The following is a 25,373-nucleotide window of genomic DNA, read 5'->3' as shown; positions in this document are numbered from 1 at the left end:
CCCCTCATAATTTCCTGAATGGGATGTAATCCATAAATTGACAATATGGATAGCACCTCTTAGGAAACTAAATACAACCAAATTCAATTTTTTATTTTTATGAATTCCCAATTTCAAAATCTTTGTACTTCATATGTAAGCATCCAAATTCAATAAAATTAATAACAAAACTATAAACTGAAGCACAACAGTTATCACAGCAATATAAAACCAGATTAAGTTCTTAACACACCATTCACATTTATTCGATCATTTCTTTTGCATTAGGACCAACAAAACAAAAAATGATATCCATTAATAAACACACCAATCCATTCAAAAAGTCATCACAACATTGTGTGGGAACACAAAAATCAAACGAAAAATAAAACAAATTTAGTGACAACACAATCAAATACCAAATTCTTTGCAAGAACCAGACACCATGAAAAGCAAATAGTGATACCCTACAAGATAACATACAAATCAATGGTACTACAAACAGAAAAAAATTGACTCTCATAAGTTTTAGGCTCATACTTTTTCAAGCTTGTACTTGATTCTCTCCTCTGCACTGGAAAACCTCTGTCTCTTCTTCTTGCCTTTGACTCCAAGCCTTCTAGGATCTCTCTTATTGGCAGCCTTTCTCTTCTGCTTTTCTCTTTTCCTCTGAAGCTTCAGCCTTTTCTTTGTCTTCCATTTCTCCTTCTTTGGGGGCTCAATTTCATGAGTCTCAAACTTTGGCTTTCCCTGTGGTGATATTACCAAACGCACTGACCCATGACTGAAGCTTCTCCTTTGCCACAGCCAAATTACTCGCCAAGAATTTTGTGGGTTTTGATGCAATTGACATGAAGGCCCTAAAAGATTAAAAACGGGTTCTGGGGTCCTAAGAACTGGCCTGATAATAGAAGAAAAGTAAGTAGGCATAACAAAAAGTAATGAACTAAGCTATATCACTGCAGATTACTATTACAGACACTACGGATGCACAGAGAATTTTACATACACAAAAAAATCGAGCACGAGATAGAGAGAAAATACCTGAAAGTGGGAGGACAATTGAGAAGCAAAGAAACTCTCCTGAGACTTCGGAGCATCGGGTTTGAAAGAACCTTTAGCTTTCCTACCTGCATTATTTTTCAGGCTTGAGATGGAATTCTTGTCCTCGTGTAATAACAAGAAGTAGTACTTCTAGCAACAAAAAAGGGGCAAAATCATTAAAATGCCAAATTAATTTTAAAAAAAATAATTAATAAGCCTCCTTCGATAATGACCAAAAACATTTGTAGGGTGCCAATATTGAATAGCTTGTAGACTGACTTTATTAATTTTTAACTTTGTTGGCAAAATATGAACTAGGAAATAGTTTCTTTTATTTAGTATAGCCTCCTTCAATAATAATCCAAAAACATTTGTAGTCGCCAACAAAAATTATGGAAAACACAGTAATTCACTACATATCTAAAAGGTAGGTCTGTCCATCTCGGTTAATGGAACCGAATTTCGGTTAATCAAAAATTCGATTAGGTTAAAAACTATTTTTTTAAATAATATATATATATATAAATAATTATGATTTTTTTCAATTTTATTCAAAAATACAAATACCAAAATCAAATGATGATAAATTTACATTGAAAATTATTACTTGAAACACATGTTTTTTAACTTAGACATTTCATAGAACATCTTATAAGCAAAAATTGTAAGTCAATTTTTTTAATTTTCTTTTCTTTGTAAGAGAGCAAAGTAACTAGATAGAGAAGACTGGTGGAGAGAGCTTTGCAGCCGGGTGGAGAGGTGGAGGAGGTCACCCTCAGAGAAGACTACTACATTTCTTTCTTATTTCTTCTGTCGTATTTCTTTCTTTTCTTTTCTTTCTCTTAGTCTACTAGTGACTATCTATTTAGTTAAAAACTCTTTGTATTAAAAAAATAAGCAATTTTTTTTTTAAATTATGCACACTCTTCTCTTCTGTTAATTAGGTTTAACAATTTTAGAATTTTTTTGTAGAATTATTGTTATAGTCTTATGATAACCTTTGATCTTTAATAGTTAAAAAATCAACGGTCCAAATTTAAAATAATCTTCGTATATTTTAATTTAATATACACATAATGATATATATATAATATATAATACAATATATATGTATACATACAATAAAGGCAACAACGACGCATTGTCGCAGCCTTCGGTGATGGGTCGTCGCTCATAACTGGGCGACGATAATGCAAAAGGGCATAAGGGAGCGATCGCCGCCCTTAATTGCCCCAATCTGCGCAATCAAGGTCTAAGGTGGGCCGCCAAGCATCGGTGGCGGCCGGCGGCATGGAGGCAACTAATTTTTAAAAAAGAAAAGAGTAAAAATAATTTTTTTCAAAATTTTAAAAAATAATAAAACTTTATTAAAATACTTTTAATGATAATTTAATTTAAATAATTATTTATATCAAATAATATAATTTTAAAAAATTGATAGAATACTTTTATGTTTTATTAATATACTTTAATTAAATATATTTAAATTAAATAATAATTTAATTTAGTTAGTAATAATAATTAATATTTATATATGTATATATGATGTATATAAAAATAAGTTCGCTTAAAAGGTCCAAATGATCCAAAAGAAGAAGAAAACGAGAGGTCCTTAACACCCTAGAAGGCTCAAGGGGACTTGGCAAGCGGCCCTAACGGGTGTCTCTCAAAAAATAAATTGGCAATAGGAAGAGGCTCAAAACATGGCCCAACTCGAACCATGATCAAAGCCCGCCAAAATATTCCGTCCAAAAGGCCTGCACACGTAGCAACCAACTCTCCCACGTAGTACCTCATCAGCTCAAAGGTCAACAGCCACCCTAGAACCACATCAGCCCTAGTAAGGAGAACATCCTTGAACACTGAGACTCCTTGTAGACGAGGGAAGTCCCCCAAAGTCCTGGACTCCTTAGCTATTATGACTCACCGCTGATGAAATGTGTCTGCTAACTCGGAGATAAGCATTCAAAAGCATACCTAACAGAAGATAAAGGATCATAGCTTATCCAAACGGCTCTTACCCATTTCTCCGCGAAAATGAAGGAAACGTATAGAACCCCATTGCAAGGGGACATCTCCCTATAAATACAGGTTTACTCCTCTATACGGGGATACCTTTCTTACTCTCTAGACGACACCCCTTACGTCCCTCACACATCTCTTACTCTCTAAATTATCTTTCTCACTCTCTAAATATTTTTTAAGCACTCTACAAGCATAGTATTACATATTCTTGTACTTTTCACCAACTTTATTCACCATATCTCAATTTTCAATCATATTTAATTACTTCTGACTTTATTCAATCTAAATCCAATACTAATTTGGGCGTCAAAATGCTAACACCTTTTTTGCAGGCCCCTCCTTTTCTTGCAGGCCCCTCCTTCAGGATATGCATTTGTTTCAACCCAAGCCTTGAATGATTGTCCAATTCTATTGGACATGTGCGTTTTTTGAAAGCATCAATATTAATATTTAAATTTAAAATATGAGTTTTAGTATATTTATTTTTGTATGGTGATTTTTAATTTAAAATTTTAACTCTTAAAAATTTTATATAGTTTTAGGTATTTTAATATTTAATTAATATATCTTATACATAATATAATTTAGTAAAATATATTTGAATTAAATAATATTTTAAAATAACCAATAATGTATTATTTATTAAAATATATTTACATGTCAAAATGGAGGGTAAAATGGATATTTGCACACATAAAGTAGTCCTAAAAAAGACAAAAATGATGCTCACTCTCATTTTAGGCATGCAAAATGCATTCTCCGTTAATTTTTAACGAAGAGGGAGTATTTTGCTGCCTTTTAAATAACAAAGAGGTGTTTTTTCCTATAAACATATCACAGGGAGTTTTGCACTATTTTTCTAAAACACTGGGGGTGTTACGCAATCTATCCTTTGGTTAAAGTGAGAGAAAAGAGAAATTGACAAGGAGAGCTAAGTGAAAAAAAATATAGTTTTTTTAATTTTTTTTTAGTTATTTGGTATTAATTTTTTAAAAAAAATTATTTGGTATTTGAAAAATATATTGAAAAAAAAGTCTTTTTATTAATTAAAATTCACTGAATTTAGTAATATTAACAAAAAAATTAAATGGATATTGATATTTAGCATCGATCGACTTATTATGACTTATTGCAAATCAATACAAGTTTATTTTAGCTAAACTACCCTTATAAGAGTGAAGATATACCTCCTCACGTTCATTAATACGTAAAGACATATGAGGGTAATTTGGTCATAAAAATTTTTATTTGATTTGTAATAAACCAATAATAAGTCACTTGGGGACGAAAATAGATTTTTTTTATTCTTTATCAATATCAGCAAATTTTGTGAATTTTGACTAATGGAGGAACTTATTTGTTAGATGAAAGAAAATCTCTGGAGTGGTAGATGTAATTTTCCAAGCAACAAGGGGTCTATGTGTAATTACAGCAAACCTCAGGACAAGAAAGTGTAATTATTCCTACTTTTTATTAACAAAAAAATCATCAAGATGAGTATTATTCGTTTATTCCAAACTATTCTATTTAAATAAAATGAAAATTATTACCAATGCACTCAAATAGAGAAATTAAATTTAAACATTAACACTTTTTTTAGTGATTTAGTTATCTTTTTTCAAAGATTATGTACTGGTAATATCAGCATGAATGAAAAAAGAATTAGAGGGAAATTATGTATATGAGTAATAGAGTAAATAAAAATAAAATGTATCTCTTTTTGTCTTTTTAGTCTTATACGTTCACTCTTCCTTTCAATTTTGGATAGAAACAAAATTGAACTCTTGATAAGTATCATATACATCAAGTTTTACTTCTCCATCTATTCTCCCTAACCAACACCAATTTTTATGCATCCATTTTTACTTTTACTTCTCTTATACACTCACTTTTCTATTTAGTTGGGGTGGGTTTATAAGAAAAGTGAAGGTTAATTACACACAGAACCCTTCTAAAAATATAAAATTATATTTTTCCCTCAAAAAAGTTTTAAAACTGCACTTATACCCCTCAAAGAATTCTTTGTTTATACTTGACCCCCTTCCATTAGAATTTGTACGAAAAATAATAAAAAAAAAATAATATAATATTTTACTTTTGCACATTATTATGTATATTTTGTACTTATAAAGGGATAAATGCAATATCTTATGTGGCTTCATACCAATGGCCAAAAATCAAGCCCACTTCCTAGCCCAACAAGCTATAGTTAGAAGACCCAATGTTAACAAAGGCGCAAAGGGACCCTCTTCAGCCCCTTTTGTCGTCTGTAGCCTAAGAAGGTTTGTAGTCCAGAGAGTAGGTATATCCAGGAAACCCAAGATTCAGCCTGGCAGCCAGCTCGTCTGCCCTACTGGAAGACCTTCATTAAACCAGGCACCACAAGAAAACCCAAGGGGCAGACTCCTAGGGTAATAGACTCCTCATCCCGCTGAAGTCTCCTGATCAAGAAGGACTCCCACAAAATTCGTTGACCAGTAAGATAAGGGTGACAAAGAGGATTTATCCGTTGTCAACCACCTCCCTCAATCCACGAATGCCAGACCCCCCTCAGGTTGGGTGACCTCCCCTATAAAAGAAAGTTCAACCCCGCTAGACATGAGACGAATTTTTTAAGTACTCATAAGCAATCCTTATCATATCTCTATACTACTTACAATATTTTCATCATACGTTATCTCAATTCATTCTTATTTTTTCTTTTTAGTATCATTTTACCAAAATTTAAGACTAACTTAGGTACATAAGTAATAACACTTTTTCTCCAAGTTTCTTTTCCCGAGCATGTGAACGTTTTAACCCAACAAAGAGAGAACAAATCACATTTGATTGGACCCATGTGAACGCATCAAGTAGCACCATCTATGGGAATCAAAGAACTATGACGTGAGTACTAATGGAAATGCCTGCCGTGGAACAGACAGGTAACTCCTAGGTTTTCCAGGTTGTGCCCGTAGCACCCCTGGCCTCCGTTGGTGGGACAACGTCCCTAGATCTTCTAAACCTGTCGATCCTTTGATTGAACCTCCATCAACAACACCTCCTCGGACACGTCCTTAGGAGGATTGTCCCCTAGATTGTTAAGAACCATACAACAGATGATCATGGTGGCTATACGAGATTAAATGCGGCGATAGCACCAGCCAGTGTGGTAGTCCCGCCAGATGCCGGCATACTGGAGGAGGGGGAGGTGGTGCCCCCTGCCCGTGAACCTGTGGCCCTTGGATGACAAAGCCAACCCTTGCAACCTCAGGAGGGTGTCCCTCCCCAATAGCTCGTTCGCCTGGAGTGCCTTCGAAAGGGGCTTCAAAGATATCTAGTACCAGTTTATAGGAACACCCTTAGAGGAGCAGCAAGGTGTTCTCTTCATTGAGGGAGCCATAATGGATGAGCTCCCTTTGAATTGCCGAACTGCTACTATCGCAGACTACAATGGCACTACCGATCCTTAAAAGCACTTGTCATGCTTCAAGAACGGCCCTCCTCAACCGCTACACTAACGGGATTAAGTGTCGTGTCTTTGTTACCACTTTCTCTAGGGTAGCCTAGTAGTGGTTCAACCAACTGCCAGCAGGAGCAGTTGAGAGCTTCCAAGAGTTATGGTCCTTATTCCTACACCAATTTGCTAGTAGCTGAAAACACTGGAAGACGGAGCTCAGCCTCTTCTCAATCTCGCAAAAGGAAGGGAGTGCCTAAAGGATTATCTCCATCGATTCAACACAGCAGCATTAGAGGTGTCATCGGCCACACAGGAGGTCAAGCCTAGTGCTTTATCTCAATGACTTTTGGACGGGGATTTTTCCAAATCCTTAGCTAAGAAACCTACCTCAAGATTCGATACTCTCTTAGCTAGGCACAAAGTATATCAATCTGGAGGATGCCCAGGCTTCCAAGAGGAAAGACGCATTGAGAAGAGGACAAAATTCAAAGAGGAGGTCCCCTCCAAAAAACCAAAGGTGGAATACGAGGATAACAGATCACCCTTCCAAAGGACAAACCCCGTGTATACCCCTTTGAACGCTTCCATCACTCAATTGCTCATAACCATGGAGGGCAAGGGCCTGTTAGCATGGACTAGTACGACTAGGGATGGTCTTACTCGCCCCAATTTCGACAAATACTGTCACTTCCATAAAGATTATGGACATACTATCAAAGAATGAATAGATACCTGCAAGAGTTTGTTTGTTGGGAGAAGGCCTTGTGAACAGGCCCTTATAAAAAACGGGATCAAGACAAAGGAAAAGCTACAGAGGAATCTAGCTCGGAGTCCCTCAAGAAGGAAGCTCTTAAAATCTTCGAACTTGAGAAATCATGACAGTCACATGCACGTTAAGATAATTTAAACTATTTAAGTCTATGACATAGTGATTGATCGAATAGAAAATTATTTTTTATATTGATCAATTAAGTAAACGCATTTCAAGTATTAAACATAATTGTCTATATCAAAATGAAAACTAATGCTTAATTTTATATCCTATACTAAGATCGAGATACGGTACGATCCTTCCACATGTCCCATCCATTAGGAGATGTATATCTTCAGCTTTCCACCTTTCTTGGGCATGCTGATATCCTTTGAATCCCCGTGGCTTCCTAGGAGGCAACATGTATCCCTTCTTTGCACAAGCAGTACATTGGGTCGGTCTCACCCTCCTACGTCGCATCTGGACAAATGTGGGTCATCTCATTTTGGGTCGACTAGGTGCGTTATTGGACCAATTGGACTTGTTATTTTTAAAGAAGTGAAGGGTATCAGATAGTACTCCCAGTTTGACTCAACGTAGAGTTTAATAAAAATTTAGAATTTATAACCCGAGCTCACTCAAGGGCTCAGAAAGGACTCAATTTTCGGAAGACTGAACATAACCTGAATTTGAAAGAATGGAACGTTTATTATTGCTACAGAAATGAATGTAAGGCTAATTATTCAAAATATTCGTCTGACCGACGAATCCTGCCCTTCAGCTACAATGTAAAAAAGAATTCTGAGAGAAGTAGATGAATAGCAGACGTATATGTGACCTAAGGAGGAGCTCATCATTTACAAAATCAAGGATTAAAGGCAAAGCCAGAGTAAATCCTACGCTGGGAACTCTATTTTTGGGTGCCTGTTTATCTCCTCGCTAAGAAGCCGGGCCAGTAAGCTTTGGTCATCCGTGGAATTCTTGTTATATAAAAGACTGTACAGGGTCTGAAGTTCCTCCGGATTTGCCTTCTTAAATAGGCCACTCAGTATCTTGTCGACGCCAGGATTGCTTTTCCTGGTTTCTTCATCGTTCAAGGGCTCTGACTTCAAACAAGAGTTGCTATTACTTTCCACATAATGAGATTGCTGAGGGATCTGCATTAGGGGCCGTGATTTCCAGTAATCTGAACAGACACGATTCTGGTCCATAGCCTGAATTACCTGTTTAAGGAATGGTGAAATGGGGGGGGGATGCCGATTCATAATCAGCTATTAAAAAAGAAAAGCTTTATTTTTAACTGGTAAGCAATTGAAAACTAAAAGATTCCATGTGGTACTCAACTAACTTCGACATACTGCATAAGGTTGGATCACCTAGAATCAAGAAATATAGAAAATCCTACTCGGGAAATTACAAATTGAAATACTTCACTAATTTTTCTGACTTCATGGGGTTCAAACTACAAAGTCCAGGTTAAAAACATGATAGGTTCAAGGACTTGCCTGGACAATTGCTGGAGAAGAAAAGCCAAACATTTCAATGCCATCCAGACTCCCCGGAGGCTGCAAAGGAGGAAGGTTTGCTGTTCCTAACTTATGCTGCTTTGCAATCTCCTGATTTACCCTTTCCCGCACCATTTCCCAGCATCTCGCTGCCGAGACATGCACAAATACTTCACTAGGACAATGTTCCACAGAGACCTAAAAAAAAGAAACCAGAACTACTAAAATTACTCGTTTGAGAAGAAGTGACAGATAAGAAGCCAACTAATCTCACACTGGATCCTGAAATCACTGGCACAACGTTAATGAGATGCAGTAGAAGTCGTCAGCCAAAACAAGAGGAAAAGGAAATATGCATTTTGAACTGGTGAGAACCTGGTGAATCAAATACATTTTGTGATGCAATACATTATATGATACACCAAAAGCTTAACTACCAAAATCTAATCACCATAAATAGAGGTCCAGTCCTTCCAGCATCCAGAATTTCAGAGACATAATAGCACATGTTAGTGGGATCCACAACATCTATGTATCTGACTCGACTCCTAAATCCTGCATCAAACAGAAAAAACAAGCTGATTTTTATTCAATCCAATAAAAGCTGTGCAGAAGCTAAGGTGCATGAATGATTTCTACAATTCATACCTTTCGGATAAATAGCTCGACTGTCGCACCACAACTTTCCTGCACGAACATTCCCAAAGTCCAGAGGCTCAACATTGCAATTAATTCTCCTAACTACTTTTGCAATACGAGGTCCCTTCTGGCGATAATATTTGTCCAAGATATTCTGAGAACCAGATGGGTTACATGATACAGTTTGGACATTGTCTATTGATTTTGACTCAATATCCAATTCCAGCTTCTTATTACTATCTCCATGAGAAGATCTTCCATCATCAATTTGTTGTGGTTTGTGGTCACTATCTGCATTTGCCTCATCACAATTGGGGGTCTCTTTCTTCTTTGGGGCATGTTTACTAGAATCTGAGTCTGTTGAGGGAAACTTAGAGCAAGAACTGCTTAGAGAATTGACCCCAAGATACCTTTCAGTTTCTGCTGCATGGTCTTCAACTTTTGGGCACTCTATACTGGAACCTTGCTTCAGTATATCAGGAATTACACACGGACCAGTAACAGTGGTTGTTGAGGCTGGATTCCGAATACAACTACTTAGACTAACCATATTGGCAGGGCAAACTGGCTTCTGAACACTTCCTGTATGCTTTTCAGAAGCCTCCTTTTCAACAGAAGGTTCTTTGCTAGGTTGATCTCCCTCATCATCACTCAGGAGGATGACATCTTTGTTTCCAGGATATGATAACTGGTTCCCTTCAGGTTTCTCTGACGCTAAATTTTCTTTACATGGTGGCTTGAGATCATTGACTTGAGAAAGTTGACATAATGAAGCTTTATATCTGGGAGCTGACTGTAAAAAGTTATCTTTTTTGCATGGCAGACAATGTTTTGCAACCTCAACTTTCTGGGAAAGTAAGTTTGATGATGCCTTCATGTTTTCCAGAGCCAATACCACCACAGGTGACTTCAGCTTCTGGGAAGAGTTTGGCCCTCCAGAATACTTTGTAGGATTCAGAAGACTCCCATCTGGTTGCCCTTTCTGCTCTTTTGAGGAAACAACAATAGGCAGTGAACTCATGTCACTTGGAGCTACTTGGGAGCCATACGATAATTTACCTAGGAGCCCAGGAATCTGCATATTGTCTCTGGAAACATAAGAACTTAGAGCAAGTCCAAGATCAAGCCTAGCCCATCGATATACTGCACTCAGTTTCCCCTCCAAAGCCTCAACCAAAATGTTTAATTCATTGATGTCATAACGAAAAAGGAAAAACTTAGCACCCCAGGAACAGGAGCATAACTGTTTTGCGTGGTGCAAGCATGCATATTTATCAGGTGAACAGTGGTGGCAACCTGCTGCTGATAGATGCAGATCAAAAAGGCATATGCTGCATTCCCTCTCACTATTAGCATCAAAGGAGCTCTCCATCTTCAGTGCCTGTGAGGATTTGCAAAGGAATTCCCTCTGCGATCGCTCCATCTCAACACGAGTCTAACCAAAGTAAAATATACTCTTTTAATTATACGATAAACAAAACACATATACTAATATATGGCATTTAACAAATGTTTTAAAGTTAAATTCATCTAGGTCCGGTAATATGACAAAGCCATGATAACAATTTGAAGAATAAACGCAATGAATAAAAGTTTCCTTCAGTCCTTGGTATGTCTCAATTCATGGATGCAGCACGAATCAAGTAACAGTGATATGAAAGCTAAACATAACCGTAGTTTCCAGAAATACCTTGAGTGCTTTTGATAAGATCCCCTCCTTTCCACAAACATCCTTCCATCTTAAATTGTTAGACGTGGACTTTCTTAGTAAATTATATTCCCAATTTGCTTTCACAGCTTCTCTAGCAGCACCAAGCAACAGTTTATCATGTGAAATGGAAGTTTTTCGGCCTTGCTCACGATAGAGCTGAATAGCATTCTGTCCATGTGGCAACCAATCAACAGGAGCAACATTAACTGCTTCAGCACAATTAAAACCGCAGTTAAATCCAGCATGATAAGCTCGAGGGAAGGTCAGGACAAATTCCCCAGGATTCTGAACACATCGATAAACAGGCACACCCTCAGATTTTAGAATTGAGGGAGAAAGTTGTGTGACCTGCACATTGTTTAAGATGTGAGTTGAACATCAAACTTCCGCATCAAACCAATCAAGCATTACGCTTTAAAATAGCAAGTTTTTTCCCCACCTCCCCAAGAAGGAATTTCAACTCCAAGCATTCTACCATCTTAATGGAACACAAGAAATGCGAAGAGAATGATTTAAGAATAATTCAAAGTCGTAACATATGCTGTTTTTTCATTTATTTACTGAGTACAGGATCATCTCATGCTTTGATCAGAATGAGAAAGTTATGCTGCCTATGATTAACCTTGGATACTCAGAGAATGGAAGGGACAAAACAGTAATATAGCCCTGATCATGGCTGTGTAAGTTAAATCATGTCAATAGCTAATAGTTACACAATTGGACAGTATGCAGAATCATTCCTGCGGCTCACATAAAATTTCACATAAGGCTTGGACCAGAACAATGAAACACTAAGCTCTAACAATGATAATTGCAGAAAGTTTAGTCCAAAAAACGCTGTAGTATAAACTAATTTTCACTGGATTAATCAAATTGTATCCATACTTGTTCCAACAGAACGTGGATCATAGTTCTTTTACTACTGTTTCCAAGTCATTCAACTGATGTTGGATCCATATTTGCAACAACAACATGAAATTCAGCATATATAATCACTATCCAGTGAACAACTACCAACTCCTGCAATTGTGGGATGTATTAGTCAGTTATCCAGCAAGACCTGTAGACAGCTGACATAAGAAAGCATATACACATGGACAAAACCAGACAGTGTGCGACTATATTGTATTGCTAAAATCTTAACCCAGTGTCTTATAAAGCAAAAATAATGCTTACAAGCTTATGAAGCAAGTCAGGCTGTTCTTCAAAGAGGTCTGGAAGATGTTTCCTCATAGCCGCCTCCAGTTTCAGGGCATCTGATCCTGGAACACCATACCACATCTTTGGATCCCCCCAGTGCATGTAATTCAATGAGTACAAGTGATGATCCTCAACATGCTGTTACCAATTAACAATATATGAGTAATGAAAATGGAGAAAATCAGAAACAGTGAATCATAAATCATGAAGCATTGCATTAAGAATAACTGATCAAACGAGGCAATAAGCAAGTTATTATGTTTGACACTCCTTCCGTTTGGAAAAAAGGTAGCATGTTTTCTTCAATTAGAGCTTATGGCAAGATGTTCATTCAGAAGGTATATGATACTTGTTGCAAAGGGAAAGAACCCCAAATGTTGATTAAGCACCCAAGATAAACGACTATCCCTCAAATACTACAAACGTTTACCACAAATATCTATAGAAGTACATCAATAGCAAACAAAGAACAATATTCATTAGGAACATTGGTCTTCATGTCTAAATTCAGCCTCTTTATTGAGCTTTATCATGCATACAGCTACTTTCCTAAAAGCTTATGTTTTCCAAAGTACAAGAAGCCCCAGAATTCAAAAACATAATTTGAGAGAATCGCTATGGAAGTGCCTTCAGTTTTCATACTATTCTATGACAGACAAAACCATCTAACACCATATACCAGGGTAATGAAGAGGATGCTTATCCTTACCCAACAAAATGAAGAAAAGCACATTCCTATGTACAGCCAAGGAACTAGCACACCTGATATATCACTGTCTTCAAATGACAGAACAGAACCAGGAAGCCTGGGGAAGTTATTCAAGTTCCAGCCAGAGTTAATATACTTTATGTCAGAAGCTGAATGAACTTGCTGAGCATTTTTAGGAAAGCCACTGCCAAATACTCCAGTTTCCAGATCAGCCCCATAAAGCACCTAAAAAGGAGCCAAACGATTAAAATTAAATTCAAAGTAAAAAGCCTCACATCAATTTTCCATTTAGAAAAGTAAAATGATAGGAGATGAACATTGTAAAATTACCTCGATTTCTTCTGTTGGTTTCTCCACCATCCGCCAATATTCTCCCTCAATATTCTCTACTGAAGGCTGCCACTGCTCCTCAACCATCATGCTGTTACATCCTGGGTCTGAAAAATTCTTGTTTCTACTAAAATACTGGGCCTTAAAATCATTAGCATACTTCTGAAATGTATCCAGAGTAAACTCTGGACCAGGTTCAAAGCCAAACCTCTCAGCCTCATACACTCCAACTACACATGCAGTTTTGATTTCCTCATTACTATTTTCATTATCAACTCCGCCTTTCATGCATCTTCTCTTTTTCCTCCTCTTGTTATGATTGGTTGGCAATATCTTTTTCATTGAATTCCGATTTTGAAGCTTGTCAATTCGCTGGATACGAGTTGTGAACTTCGAGTTCTCCCAAATATTCCTCTCCTTCAAAGGACAAGGAGGTTTCCAAGAAGGAGGTGGTACTATGCGGCAGATCCCATATGTTTCTGCTTTAGCGCGTATGCTTGAAATGTACTTTAAGGTGTCTTCAAACTCCTAGTGGCAAGCGAGTTTCACAAAACTAACATCAATACAATAAGTTTAAAAGCTAAAAGTAAAGCGAGGTCCAACGAAAACATAAAATCAAGAAACAAAAGGTCTAGCAAGAATCACTAGGGTCAAAATGTGGATAAACAAGCAATGAACGGGACAATAAGGACCTCTTCAGAAGGATAGAAGACGGGAGCCTCCTCAATATCGGGCCGGCGAGCTTCTTCTGGATGCCATTTTGCAGTTACCTGTTCCAAGATTCACATTAGATTAACATGTTTAACGGTATAGCAAGCAAAACGAACAACACTTTCAGCGTCCAACTAGCTCAGGCACTACAGATATGGCAGAATCCAGCTAGTAATAAAGCAATTTACACTTTGGGTACAACTCTCTGTTTGCAGACATGGTTTACTAAATAACATTCCTAAGCTATATAGGTCTGAGCACAATAAGCTTAGTTATAATAGGATGATATGAGGAATCCATTTGACCATATGTTCACAGAGTTGCATGTACAAATACATGGTACATGCATCTCTAGTGCCTGTTTTTCTGTACTTGCAAAATGAGATAGATAAATTTTGAAATACTCGCCTTCTGACAGTTGCTACAGGCTTCACACCCACGAACAACCCCTTTTGGGAGCTGGTGCCTCAAAAACATATGCTACAAATTTTAAGTGTATAAGAAACAAGAAGCTAAAATTAGAAATTCATTGAAAGAGAAAGTGAACATGTAACATTAAACTACACTTGACCAACCTGCTCAGACTCGTGTTCATCACCTGAACTGTTATCGAACTGGTTGTACTTTATTCCGAGCCTACGCCTAAGGGATTTCACGGTTTTTGAGTCGTCATTAGAATCAACCTCTTTCTCCAACTTGACTGTTAGTGATTCAACAGCACTAGCAGAGCTCGAGTAACCACTAACTTGATTATCCTCTGTCCTCTTTAGATTGAAGGGCACAAGTGACTCAAAACCAGGAGGAATTGAGGGAATTTCCATGCTATCTTCTTTGACACAAGGTCCAACAAGTTCTGTGCCCATTACAACTGAGAAGCACAAAAAATGGATTAGATTCCAGAACACCCAAAGCCTGAGTTGATATATCTATTAAATTATTCCAGAAAACTCGTTCAACATCAGGTACTTCCTAAATCGTCTTTTAAAAGTCTACATCAGCATGCTTAGCAATATAAACTTGGAGAACTAAATACCTTAACAGGAAATGCATTGAATAAAGTGAAAAAGTAAAACACAAAAACACAGTTTGGGTGATTCAAAATCAAGCAGAAACAGCCATTAGCGAACAAATCGTTGTGATAAGAAAAAAAGGACAGAGAAAGACAAGAAAGAAGTAAAAACAAATGAAAAATATAGATTCTGTACATAATGATATTTTATTTGCCAAGCAACACAAACACAAAGCAGTCCGTATCATGATATGCTATATCCTTCTTTACTAACCATCCCAAGATCAACCAACCATGTCAAGTCCACTGCCAGACCACAACCCCCCACCCACATTGATTTTCCACATAGTTGGTCAAGATCCTAAACAAGAATAGGAAGTACCTTTCCCTAATTAAGAATAAGCACTAAAATAAACTCACTTTGTTAAGGAGTGACTGTGCACCATTATCCCTTGATTGGCTCTGCCCCCCAGTGATTTATGTTTATGGCGACACAAAATAAAGAGGAAGCAAAACACAATGGCAAAACATGAAATGAAATCAAAACAAACCAACCATGAACTAATCATCTAAATTTTTTTTACCCTTTAATCAGATGAAACAGGTTTTTATAACAATGAGTCCAATATGATATAGATGCAATAAAGACCTCATAGTTGCGATTCTTCGCATAAACAAACATACAAATAGATTTAGCAATTTCTGAGTAGAAATATTAAGAAACCAGTCGTTCCTTCTCTTAGCAATTCCGTCATCTAGTCATGACTTTAACTTCAGTTACCAATCTACATGATAGATGCAATTTATTTCAGCTCCCTACTGCTTCTGGGTTCTATTAGCTCACATTCATTCCTTTCGAGTTATAGCACAAGCAATATGAAAGGAAGAACAAATGCAACCCTATAACTTATTTCATCTGGAGAATATATCTCGCAATCGCTCTCTGATTTCATTAGCAGCATCTGTTTTTTTCTTTCCCAATTAAAGCACCAGCTTAAAAAGAAAACCAATCATAACTCCAGATATTATATCAGGCTTTTACACTTTATCTGAACTTCTACGGACAGGTAAAATTAACTTCATGAATATTTTCCTACTCGAGTACTGCAATTTATTTATTTATTTATTAATTTAATATTTCAGTATAACAATCCCATGACCAAAAACCACTAATTATGAATAGAACAAGAAGGGCATCACCCTAAGCTTCTGATAACACCACCCAACATTTGCTGATGACAACCGAAAAACAGTACAGATCGCAACAGACAATTTAGATCTGGAAAAGCCAAATTAAAGACTCACAGATTCTGACTGAAGGATTTAGATTCCTTTTGATCTATAGCTGCTCAGACCGCCAAACCCTCCACCTACGGTGTCCAGAAGCACAAAAGCAATTCAAAATCAATTACATCTTCATTAAAGACAATCGTCAATAATCATGTAAAATATTAAGCCGACCATACCCTTAATCCAAAAAGAAAAAAATAATAAAAATAAGAGCGAAAAAAAGGGGGCATGTAAGACCCAATTCAGCAGATCTAACCCTAACCCTAATTCAACCACCAATTAACTTTTTAGTCACAGAAACAGCAACAAGTTTATAGATTATACCCGAGTATAAATTGAAAATACTGTCAATCCATTAATTAAACACTAAACCAAATTTTGAGATAAACCTCAACCTCAATCACAATTCATATTATATTATATCAACAGGTATTCTGGCTGGGCCTTGTTAGATTTCAAAGTGTGGATAAGGGCACTTACCACAGCAATTGCTATTTTTCAAATTATGGGAAGAAGAAAGTTCCAATATCTTGAAAAAATAAAACAAAATTCATTTATCCAATAACACAACATAAAAGTTAAACAGAAATAGGGGAAAAAAACCCCCAATCCAAGAACCCTATTTCAACTTTCTTTTTCACTTTGGGGTTAAAAAGAGAAAACTGCAAAATACATAGCTAAGTACTATACCAGAGTTGCTTTGTTATAAAACCATGTGCCCATGACCAAAACTATTTTCGTAGCATTTAACACCAAAGAAGAATTTGGTAATGTTAGTTTACAAGTTTAATTCAAAAAGTACTGAAGGGGAGTTAGACACTTTCGATCGCCAAACAATTAAGAAGGACCCATATTAAAATACTCCAAAGAATTCTGTATTTTTAATAGGAAATGGAATATGAAATTACCTGCTGGTGGTGGTATTTTTGATTTGTCAAAGTGGCGTGACGCGTGAGGACCTGTGTCTTTGGTCTTACAGACCTTTTCATTAAGCTTTTATTTCTTTTCCTCAACTCCGCAATTTTCTAGTTACTAGGATTTAAATGGCTTAAATGTGATTTGCCCCCTGAATATGTGAAATGAATAAATATTTTTTTATGGAAAAACTTAATAAAATTATTTCTTATTTATAATTTTGATAGGGATAGTTTGTATTATTTTTTATTTATAATTTCGATAGGGATAGTTTGTATTATTTTTTACAATACGGAGATAATTCGTTATTTTATTTTTCATATGTGATTTTTTTTAGGCATGAACGTACTATGTAAAAGTTCAAATATCTAATGAATGTGTAATTTTTTAATTTTTTTTTCTTGTCTTCTTTTATATAGATAATGTTCAAATTAAAGGCAATAATTTCACATCGCTGGGATTGAAATCCGCTAAGGGCTCAGTAGGCCGCATAAGTTTTGGGCTTGTGATCATCTAATAGGGGGCATGCTAGGCTTATGTTTTGCATGTGATGTGTTTTAATTAATGCATTTAATATATTTGATATATTTATCATGCAAGACTTAATAATATGTGATGAGGTTTCGATCATACTTAATCCTAACTCTCACTTGGTTAGACCAAATTTAATATTAGACCCAAAATGGAATTGAAGCAAAGTATTATTTATTCCAAGTCTTCCATCCATGAAAATGTGGTGAGAAATCTGATTCCACCCAAGCGTGGTCTCACGAGTTGTGACACGTTTAGATTGAAATAAAGCTGTGCTATTATTATGAATGAAGTGAATACGTTTCCATTTCCTGTCTCACGAGTCATGCGGGGCGATAATACTACTATGATTTGGTTGATGGCTTGAGTCTAATGCTAAATAATATGATTCGCTTGGAGTCCTTGAAATCATATGAAGAGGCGAGGCAAAAAATTTTGGGGATCTCGTAGGACGAAAATGGTATTGAGTACCTCCCACAAGGTTATTTTTCATGTGAATTGTAAAAGTGGGGCATGAAAAATTTCGCTTGTGGATTCCAAGCCCACTAGAAAATAATTTTTCGAAACCCCATTTAAGAGTGATGGACTTTTGTAGTAATAGTGGGAGAGGTTAATGACTAAATACCAAGTTTTAATTTAAACACAATATTATGATATCTATACTCGTGGCAAATATATTTGATGGAACCAACTATTCAAATTGGTTGAGAAATTTGAGGGTAGTCCTCGATTTTGAGAACTAGACTTACGTACTGGATAAGTCTTTACGTCAGACTTTGTCAGAAGGGTCCTTGGCTGGAGAACGTTTGACGTTCGAGAAATTCAAAAAGTGGCTTGAGGATAACCGGAAAGTCTGCAGTATCGTATTGGGCTCAATGGCTAACGAGATACATAAATAGTATGAGAGGTATGATGATGTTTGATCGGTAATGCTCCACATGAAAGATATTTTTGGAATACTGGATCGGTATATTAGATTTTCCGCGACGAAAGCATTCTTTGACGCCAGAATGATTGAAAGATCGTTTGTATGTGAGCATGGAGTAATGATACTATTCCTTGTGGAAAAACTCAAAAACCTCCATGTTGATTTGAGAGGGAGATACGTACGTATATTGACGTGATGTTATAGTTGCTACCTCCCTTATTCGACCAACTTAGTGTCAATTAGATCATAAATGGGCTTGATAAACGTAACATCCATAAACTTTGTGCATAATTATGGAACAAATTGGTAATAATTAAAAAATTAAATTTAATCACAAATAAATTATAGGTTGAAATTTGAATACATTAAAAGTGGAAAAGACTAAATTGGGGCTTTATAAAATATTTGAGGTCAAATTAAATAAGTTAAAAAATTTAAGTACTCATTTGTAATTATTATGAAAAATATATTTAAAAAAAATGGACAAGAAGACAAAGAGTGAGGCAGTTGTGCTTCGCAAATTCCTATCTATGCTCTCTCTCTCTCTCTACATATATATATATATATATGTAAATATAAATCAAAATAACCAATGCCTTAATTTCACTTCATTTCCTGATCAAAGTCATTTCCTTTACTGCGGAGACTCGCAAACGAAAAAGGTAATTAACATTTATTCCTCTAAATTCTCAATTAATTTAAAATAATTATATTATCTAATTAGTATATTTATTAAATGTTATTCCTATTATCCGATTTAATATTTAATAAAAAAAATTAATGAATTCAAGTATTTATAAATTATTGATTGATTAAATATTTTATTTGCTTTAAGAATGTTATTAGTTGGCTTTCGTGGAGCCGTTACAAAACATATAAAACGTATATATAAATTACAGATTTTTTCCCATTAAAAAAGTTGTTTCAGAAAATAAAAACCTGTTCCATTTAATATTATAACCATCTAAAGAATTCGTTCCAAAAAAAAATATTTTCCATTTCAAAACATGCCACTAAAATTAATTTTTTAAACATATTCAAATTGGATGTGAATTTTAATTTTATTTGTGTACTTACTAGCAAGAAAATAATGTTTTTTTTATATTTAGAGTTCTCTTTTTTTAAGTACAGAAATGTAAACTTTAGTGGAATTTACTGGAGAAGTAAATTGCTTTATTTTAAGAAATGGAAATTACACTCCCCTTCCCTGAGGTTTGGTGTAGTTACATGTAGATCCCCTATAGTTTGGGAAATTACATCTAGCACCCTTGAAATTTGCTTTTGTCTAACAAATAAGTTCTTCCGTTAGTCAAAATTCAGCGAATTTACTAATATTAACAAAAATATTGAATGAAAATTGATATCTACTTTTAATTGACTTATTGTAGGTTAAACAATTCTTCTCGGACGAAATTACCCTTATAACGGTGAAGATATACCTCATCACATGCATTAACGTGTGAATATGTATGAGGGTAATTTGATCATAAAAAGATTTACTTGACCTGCTATAGGTCAGTAATAAGTTGATTGAGGGTAAATATAATTTTTTTTCAATTTTTTTATTGATATCAGCAAATTCGGTGAATTTTGACTAACGTGAGACTTATTTGTTAGACGAAAGCAAATTTCAGGGGTGTTAGATGTAATTTCCCAAACCACAGGGAGTCTACGTGTAATTATGTCAAACCTAAGGAGAGGAAGTGTAATTATCCCTTTAAAAGATATGGAAGATAAATTACTATTTTTTTATAACGAAATAATTTACTTATTTATAATATTACAAAAATATATATATAGCTATTCAGCCCCGCAAAAATCCTTAAATACTACAAGTAGTTCTGAATGTCTTTTTGAATTTTGATTATCCAATTCCATCTATTATTAGGGAGTAGATCTTTCTAGATCTTCCAACGAGAGCTATTCTTTAGAGGACGCACAGGCATTTGGATCCCCTTCCAAGAACTGTTCAAATTAGCAAGTAACAGAATGCAGGCGTGGCACATACGCCTCATTCAGTACGTAATTTGTTAATTGCCAATATAGTCGTTCTAAGATTTAGTGATCATAATTAAATAAAATCGACACAAAAAATATAGATTTTTTATTAAAAAAATTATTTATCATGGATAAGAGCTATAGTGAAAATATTTTCCGTAACTTTTATCCATGATAAATGTTTTAACCATCCTCGCACATACCACTGCGAACAACCGTTGCATGATTATAGCCAATAACTATTTGCTATGGTTATTTATTTTTAACCATGGTAATTAGTCATGGTTAAATGTTGTATTTTTCTGTAGTGATGGTTAGATAATTGGTCACAAATTAATTAATTATAAAATAAATAATTTTTCAAAATAATTAATTTTGAAATAACTGATTTACGAAAAATGATTATAAACATTTTAATTAACAATTTTATAAGTAAATGTACAAATGCATATTTTAGTTAAATTCAAAAACTAATTAACTCCATTTTTTAAAAATTAACGAAAGAATTAAAAATTAATTAATAGATATAATGGTTCATTAGATAAAAATAATGACGTGGGATTAAAAGTCATAAATAGTATTTTCTTTTTTTATCTTTTGATTGAATTATCAAACGTATAAACATAAAATATACATATCAAACACAAAAAATCAGTCAAAAACGAAGCGCGTGAATAACACAACAAAGTCGGAGAGGGGTTAAATACTATTTGTACGGGCAAAATATTTTTTTAGTCCCATATAATAAGAATACAATTATTTTTGGTACCACAACTTTAACAGATGACGCTTTTAGTACTATAAAATTTAAAATTATGTCTTTTTAGTCCTAAAAAAGTCATATGCATTGTTAGGGATGAAAAATCCAAATTACCCTCCTGAAATATGAAAATGGGCAAAAAAAAAAAATTTGAAAAAAAAGGAAAGCATATTACCCCCGTCTACTAGGCAATGTAGTTCACTCGCCCATTTTGCAAATGATTTAACTATTTTAGTTAAACCAATCGCAAAAATGGGCGAATGAACTACACTGCCCTGCAGGGTATATGCTTCTTTATTAAAAGATTAGAGAGGTTTTTTTTTTTTTTCTTTTTCAGGGTGATTTTTGTCATTTTTCGATAGTTTAGGAGGGTAATTTGGATTTATCCCAGACTAAAAGGACGTTGTGATTTAGCCGCAAACAACGCATTTTTAGCATGAAATCCACACCGCACATGATCTTTCGAGACTAATAACGCGTGATTATAAATTTTATGTGACTAAAAGTCAGACCCGCCCATACTTATGATACCAAAAAAAAATCTACCCTTATTTTATGGGACTAAAAAAGTATTTTACCCGTCTCGTTTACAAAATATGGGGCAAATTAAGTGAATTCTTATACTTATTTGATTTTACACCAAAGTAATTTGTATTTAACAATAGGAAAGAGAAAGAGAATTACGTAAAGAAGAAAATGAATGTAAAATGTTTGAGAGAGCAAGAAAAAAGGAATGGAGTGAATGAATTGAGATGAAATGAGCGTAGAAGCATAAAAATAGGAAGTGGGATGCGGCCACCACCGATTTCAAATTCTAGAGAATGGAAATAGAACGATGACCCAACCAACCTTTTGCCCTCCACCGTTCATTCATACTACTTAATTATAACACATTCCCTTTATATAAACAGCTCAACTCACTATTCCCAAATTCGCTAACTGCAGACATATACATACATACATACACAGTCCTCTCCTCGTCTCTTCCCATCTGTTTACCCTCCAAGAATTTGCACTTTTCAAAAGGTATACACATAGTTTTGCATTTTCATTCTCATTTTCTAGATTGTTGCTTGTAATTGTTAATGGAAAAATTCTTGCCCGAATCAGATTTGATTGAATGTTCGGCGGATCGAATTGGGTTCGGGCTAGAATTTTTGGTGTAGTGTAGTGTAGTGTAGTGTAGAGTGACATGCATGTGCATGTGCAGCTTCATTTTGGGGTACTTACTGAAACTTACTAATTGAGTACAGAAAGTAGTATAAGATGGCAGAAGCGGAGGACATTCAGCCTCTCGTGTGCGACAATGGGACAGGAATGGTTAAGGTACATACATGTAATCTAAAATTTCTGGGCATGCAATGTCGCAATGCTTTGTTCACTAATAGCCAGAGGCTGCTTTTTGTACTGGTTGTAGGCTGGATTTGCTGGAGATGATGCTCCACGAGCTGTATTCCCTAGCATCGTCGGGCGCCCCCGTCACACTGGAGTTATGGTGGGTATGGGGCAAAAGGATGCGTACGTTGGAGACGAGGCTCAATCCAAGCGTGGTATTTTAACTCTCAAGTACCCGATAGAGCATGGGATAGTGAGCAATTGGGACGACATGGAGAAGATATGGCATCACACGTTCTACAATGAACTTCGTGTTGCCCCAGAGGAGCACCCCGTCCTCCTAACTGAAGCACCTCTCAATCCCAAGGCTAATAGGGAGAAGATGACTCAGATTATGTTTGAGACGTTCAACGCTCCGGCCATGTACGTCGCTATTCAAGCCGTGCTTTCCCTGTATGCTAGTGGTCGTACTACTGGTAAGATAAGCTTTCAATGTGATTGATGTACAATTTAGAATGATGAGATGTTGTTAGGATTTTTGAGCTAGTGATGGCAGCTTCCAAAGGGTAATTTCCTATTACATTTCCTGCTTAGGTATTGTGTTGGACTCTGGTGATGGTGTGAGCCACACCGTCCCTATCTATGAGGGCTACTCCCTCCCACACGCCATCCTTCGTCTCGACTTGGCTGGCCGTGACCTTACTGATTACTTGATGAAAATCCTGACCGAACGTGGCTACTCTTTCACCACATCCGCGGAGCGTGAAATTGTGAGAGACATGAAGGAGAAGTTATCTTACATTGCTCTAGACTATGAGCAAGAACTTGAGACTGCAAAAACTAGTTCTTCGGTTGAGAAGAGCTTTGAGCTGCCAGATGGGCAGGTGATCACCATCGGCAATGAGCGATTCCGGTGTCCCGAGGTTCTGTTCCAGCCCTCAATGATCGGAATGGAAGCAGCTGGCATCCATGAGACTACATACAACTCCATCATGAAGTGCGATGTCGACATCAGGAAGGACCTTTACAGCAACATCGTACTCAGTGGTGGTACTACCATGTTCCCTGGAATAGCTGACAGGATGAGCAAGGAAATTACAGCCTTAGCTCCAAGTAGCATGAAAATTAAGGTTGTTGCTCCTCCTGAAAGGAAGTACAGTGTCTGGATTGGGGGCTCCATCTTGGCATCTCTCAGCACTTTCCAACAGGTAATTAGGGTCTTACACAACACATAATTAATTGATGATGGAACATATATCGATCCTTCACATATTCTAATCCAATCATATTTTGTACAGATGTGGATAGCAAAGGCTGAATACGATGAAGCAGGTCCATCAATTGTCCACAGAAAGTGCTTCTAATCAGGCACTACAAAGAGCTACGTACCAATTATTTGATTTTTTGTTTTATTTTATTTTATTCAAGATTTTCGACGTTTTCTTTAGGAGAACATTATAAGAAATTTCATTTTTCGTAAGGAAGAGTTTTTTATAATAAGTGTAATTTTTGTCACAAGATGCTTGGGCAGCGCAGTGTGCTCGTTATGAGTCTTGTCCTCCGAAGCCCGATGCTAAAAGTTCTTGTAATGAATTTCCCCTTCGTTGCCACGGTTTTGGTAACAGAAGTGTTTCCTTGCAATAGCATTCGTTCTAGTATCGTTACGAAAATTTGTGCTCATGTTATGGAAGAGAAGACTTTCGTTTTCGGTACATAATTTTATAATACCAGTACGAATTACGTGTTTCCTATACTATTATCTTGATAAAATGATTACATTATTTAAAAATTTAATCAAGTAAAACTATAAAATATTTCATAATTAAGAAATATTATTTTGAAATTCAATAAGTACTTTATAAATGCTATGATTCTATTCATTAAGCTTAATGAGTATGAACTTTTAAAATTCATTATAGTAAAAGCTATCGATTCGATGAAATTTAAAAAGCTAAATAAAAATATAATTATATAAGTGGTTCCGTAAACACATAGTTTCATTATTTTTTTTACTTGTTCGATATTATTGGTAAGAGAAATCCTCTTGATGGTTTCATAGATCTCGAGTTTTCTCGATAAAATTATTAATTATCTCCCATATGCATGCTTGGCATTTGAATTTCAATCGTTTAATATTTCCATCATCTTCCCAAGATACTGCATCATATTTTTTATCAATTTATGTATTGACTTTATTAAACATTTCTTAGAATTTTAAATCAATCAAGATTAAGTGAGTTAATTTAGTATTTTACTTTTGATTTCCTTCTTTAATAGGGAATGTATCCTTGTAGTTGCATTGCAACATTTAATTTTTTATTTAAAAAACATAGGAAGGTAAATTGCTGCATTTTAGAAAATACAGGGAGATAAATTATTTTTTTTTTCATAAAGGAGTAATTTACTCATTTACAATATCACAAGAAGTTGCTTGTATTTTTCTTCTATTTTGATTGGATGTTGATATTACACAAAATAAATTATTTTATTTTTAGTCTACATAATACAATTGTAGCTCTCAATACGTACAAATGAGTTAGAACTTTTCTAATTTTTATCTCTCT

At 35.5% G+C, this 25,373-nt stretch overlaps 3 protein-coding genes across 9 annotated transcripts in view; 1 reads left to right on the top strand and 2 right to left on the bottom strand.

Moving 5' to 3' along the window:
* The window catches only part of LOC105179666 (uncharacterized CRM domain-containing protein At3g25440, chloroplastic), a 2,963-nt gene extending 1,876 nt beyond the window's left edge, over positions 1-1,087 (bottom strand). The window contains exons 1-2 of the mRNA XM_011103314.2: positions 1,024-1,087; positions 520-880 (exon numbers count right to left, since the gene is read on the bottom strand). Of these exons, the coding sequence (XP_011101616.1) occupies positions 520-880; positions 1,024-1,079 (417 nt within the window). The 5' untranslated portion in view covers positions 1,080-1,087. The remainder of the gene's footprint in view (positions 1-519; positions 881-1,023) is intronic.
* A 6,818-nt stretch (positions 1,088-7,905) lies between these two features.
* LOC105179665 (putative lysine-specific demethylase JMJ16) lies at positions 7,906-17,322 on the bottom strand. Of its 7 annotated transcripts, none has more exons than XM_011103311.2 (13): positions 17,251-17,322; positions 16,358-16,422; positions 14,619-14,911; positions 14,452-14,523; positions 14,025-14,102; positions 13,333-13,860; positions 13,003-13,227; positions 12,270-12,431; positions 11,073-11,441; positions 9,392-10,817; positions 9,195-9,298; positions 8,744-8,941; positions 7,906-8,461 (listed from the first exon to the last, which is right to left on the bottom strand). In XM_011103311.2, the coding sequence occupies exons 3-13, from the start codon at positions 14,904-14,906 to the stop codon at positions 8,135-8,137; spliced, it is 3,777 nt and encodes a 1,258-aa protein (XP_011101613.1). In that variant the 5' UTR covers positions 14,907-14,911; positions 16,358-16,422; positions 17,251-17,322; the 3' UTR covers positions 7,906-8,134. The 7 variants fall into 7 exon arrangements, with proteins under 7 accessions (XP_011101613.1, XP_011101609.1, XP_011101610.1 ...); XM_011103307.2 differs by lacking the exon at positions 17,251-17,322 and adding an exon at positions 17,033-17,181; XM_011103308.2 differs by lacking the exon at positions 17,251-17,322 and adding an exon at positions 16,823-16,992.
* A 5,092-nt stretch (positions 17,323-22,414) lies between these two features.
* Positions 22,415-24,479, top strand: LOC105179664 (actin-1-like). Its single transcript, XM_011103306.2, has 5 exons — positions 22,415-22,500; positions 22,728-22,800; positions 22,892-23,285; positions 23,404-24,017; positions 24,108-24,479. The coding sequence occupies exons 2-5, from the start codon at positions 22,741-22,743 to the stop codon at positions 24,171-24,173; spliced, it is 1,134 nt and encodes a 377-aa protein (XP_011101608.1). The 5' UTR covers positions 22,415-22,500; positions 22,728-22,740; the 3' UTR covers positions 24,174-24,479.
* The last annotated feature ends 894 nt before the right edge of the window (positions 24,480-25,373 follow it).

This window comes from Sesamum indicum, unplaced genomic scaffold, assembly GCF_000512975.1.
Source record: "Sesamum indicum cultivar Zhongzhi No. 13 unplaced genomic scaffold, S_indicum_v1.0 scaffold00188, whole genome shotgun sequence".
Lineage (NCBI taxonomy): Eukaryota > Viridiplantae > Streptophyta > Magnoliopsida > Lamiales > Pedaliaceae > Sesamum > Sesamum indicum.
This window is presented reverse-complemented; position numbering and strand designations above follow the sequence as displayed.

Coding starts and splice junctions, on each gene's coding strand:
- LOC105179664 (XM_011103306.2), top strand. CDS start 22,741: ATGGCAGAAGCGGAGGACATTCAGCCTCTCGTGTGCGACAATGGGACA. Junction 23,286..23,403: donor TGCTAGTGGTCGTACTACTG/GTAAGATAAGCT, acceptor TTTCCTGCTTAG/GTATTGTGTTGGACTCTGGT. Junction 24,018..24,107: donor CTCTCAGCACTTTCCAACAG/GTAATTAGGGTC, acceptor TATTTTGTACAG/ATGTGGATAGCAAAGGCTGA.
- LOC105179665 (XM_011103311.2), bottom strand. CDS start 14,906: ATGGGCACAGAACTTGTTGGACCTTGTGTCAAAGAAGATAGCATGGAA. Junction 14,524..14,618: donor ATGAACACGAGTCTGAGCAG/GTTGGTCAAGTG, acceptor TAAAATTTGTAG/CATATGTTTTTGAGGCACCA. Junction 13,861..14,024: donor TCTTCTATCCTTCTGAAGAG/GTCCTTATTGTC, acceptor GCTTGCCACTAG/GAGTTTGAAGACACCTTAAA.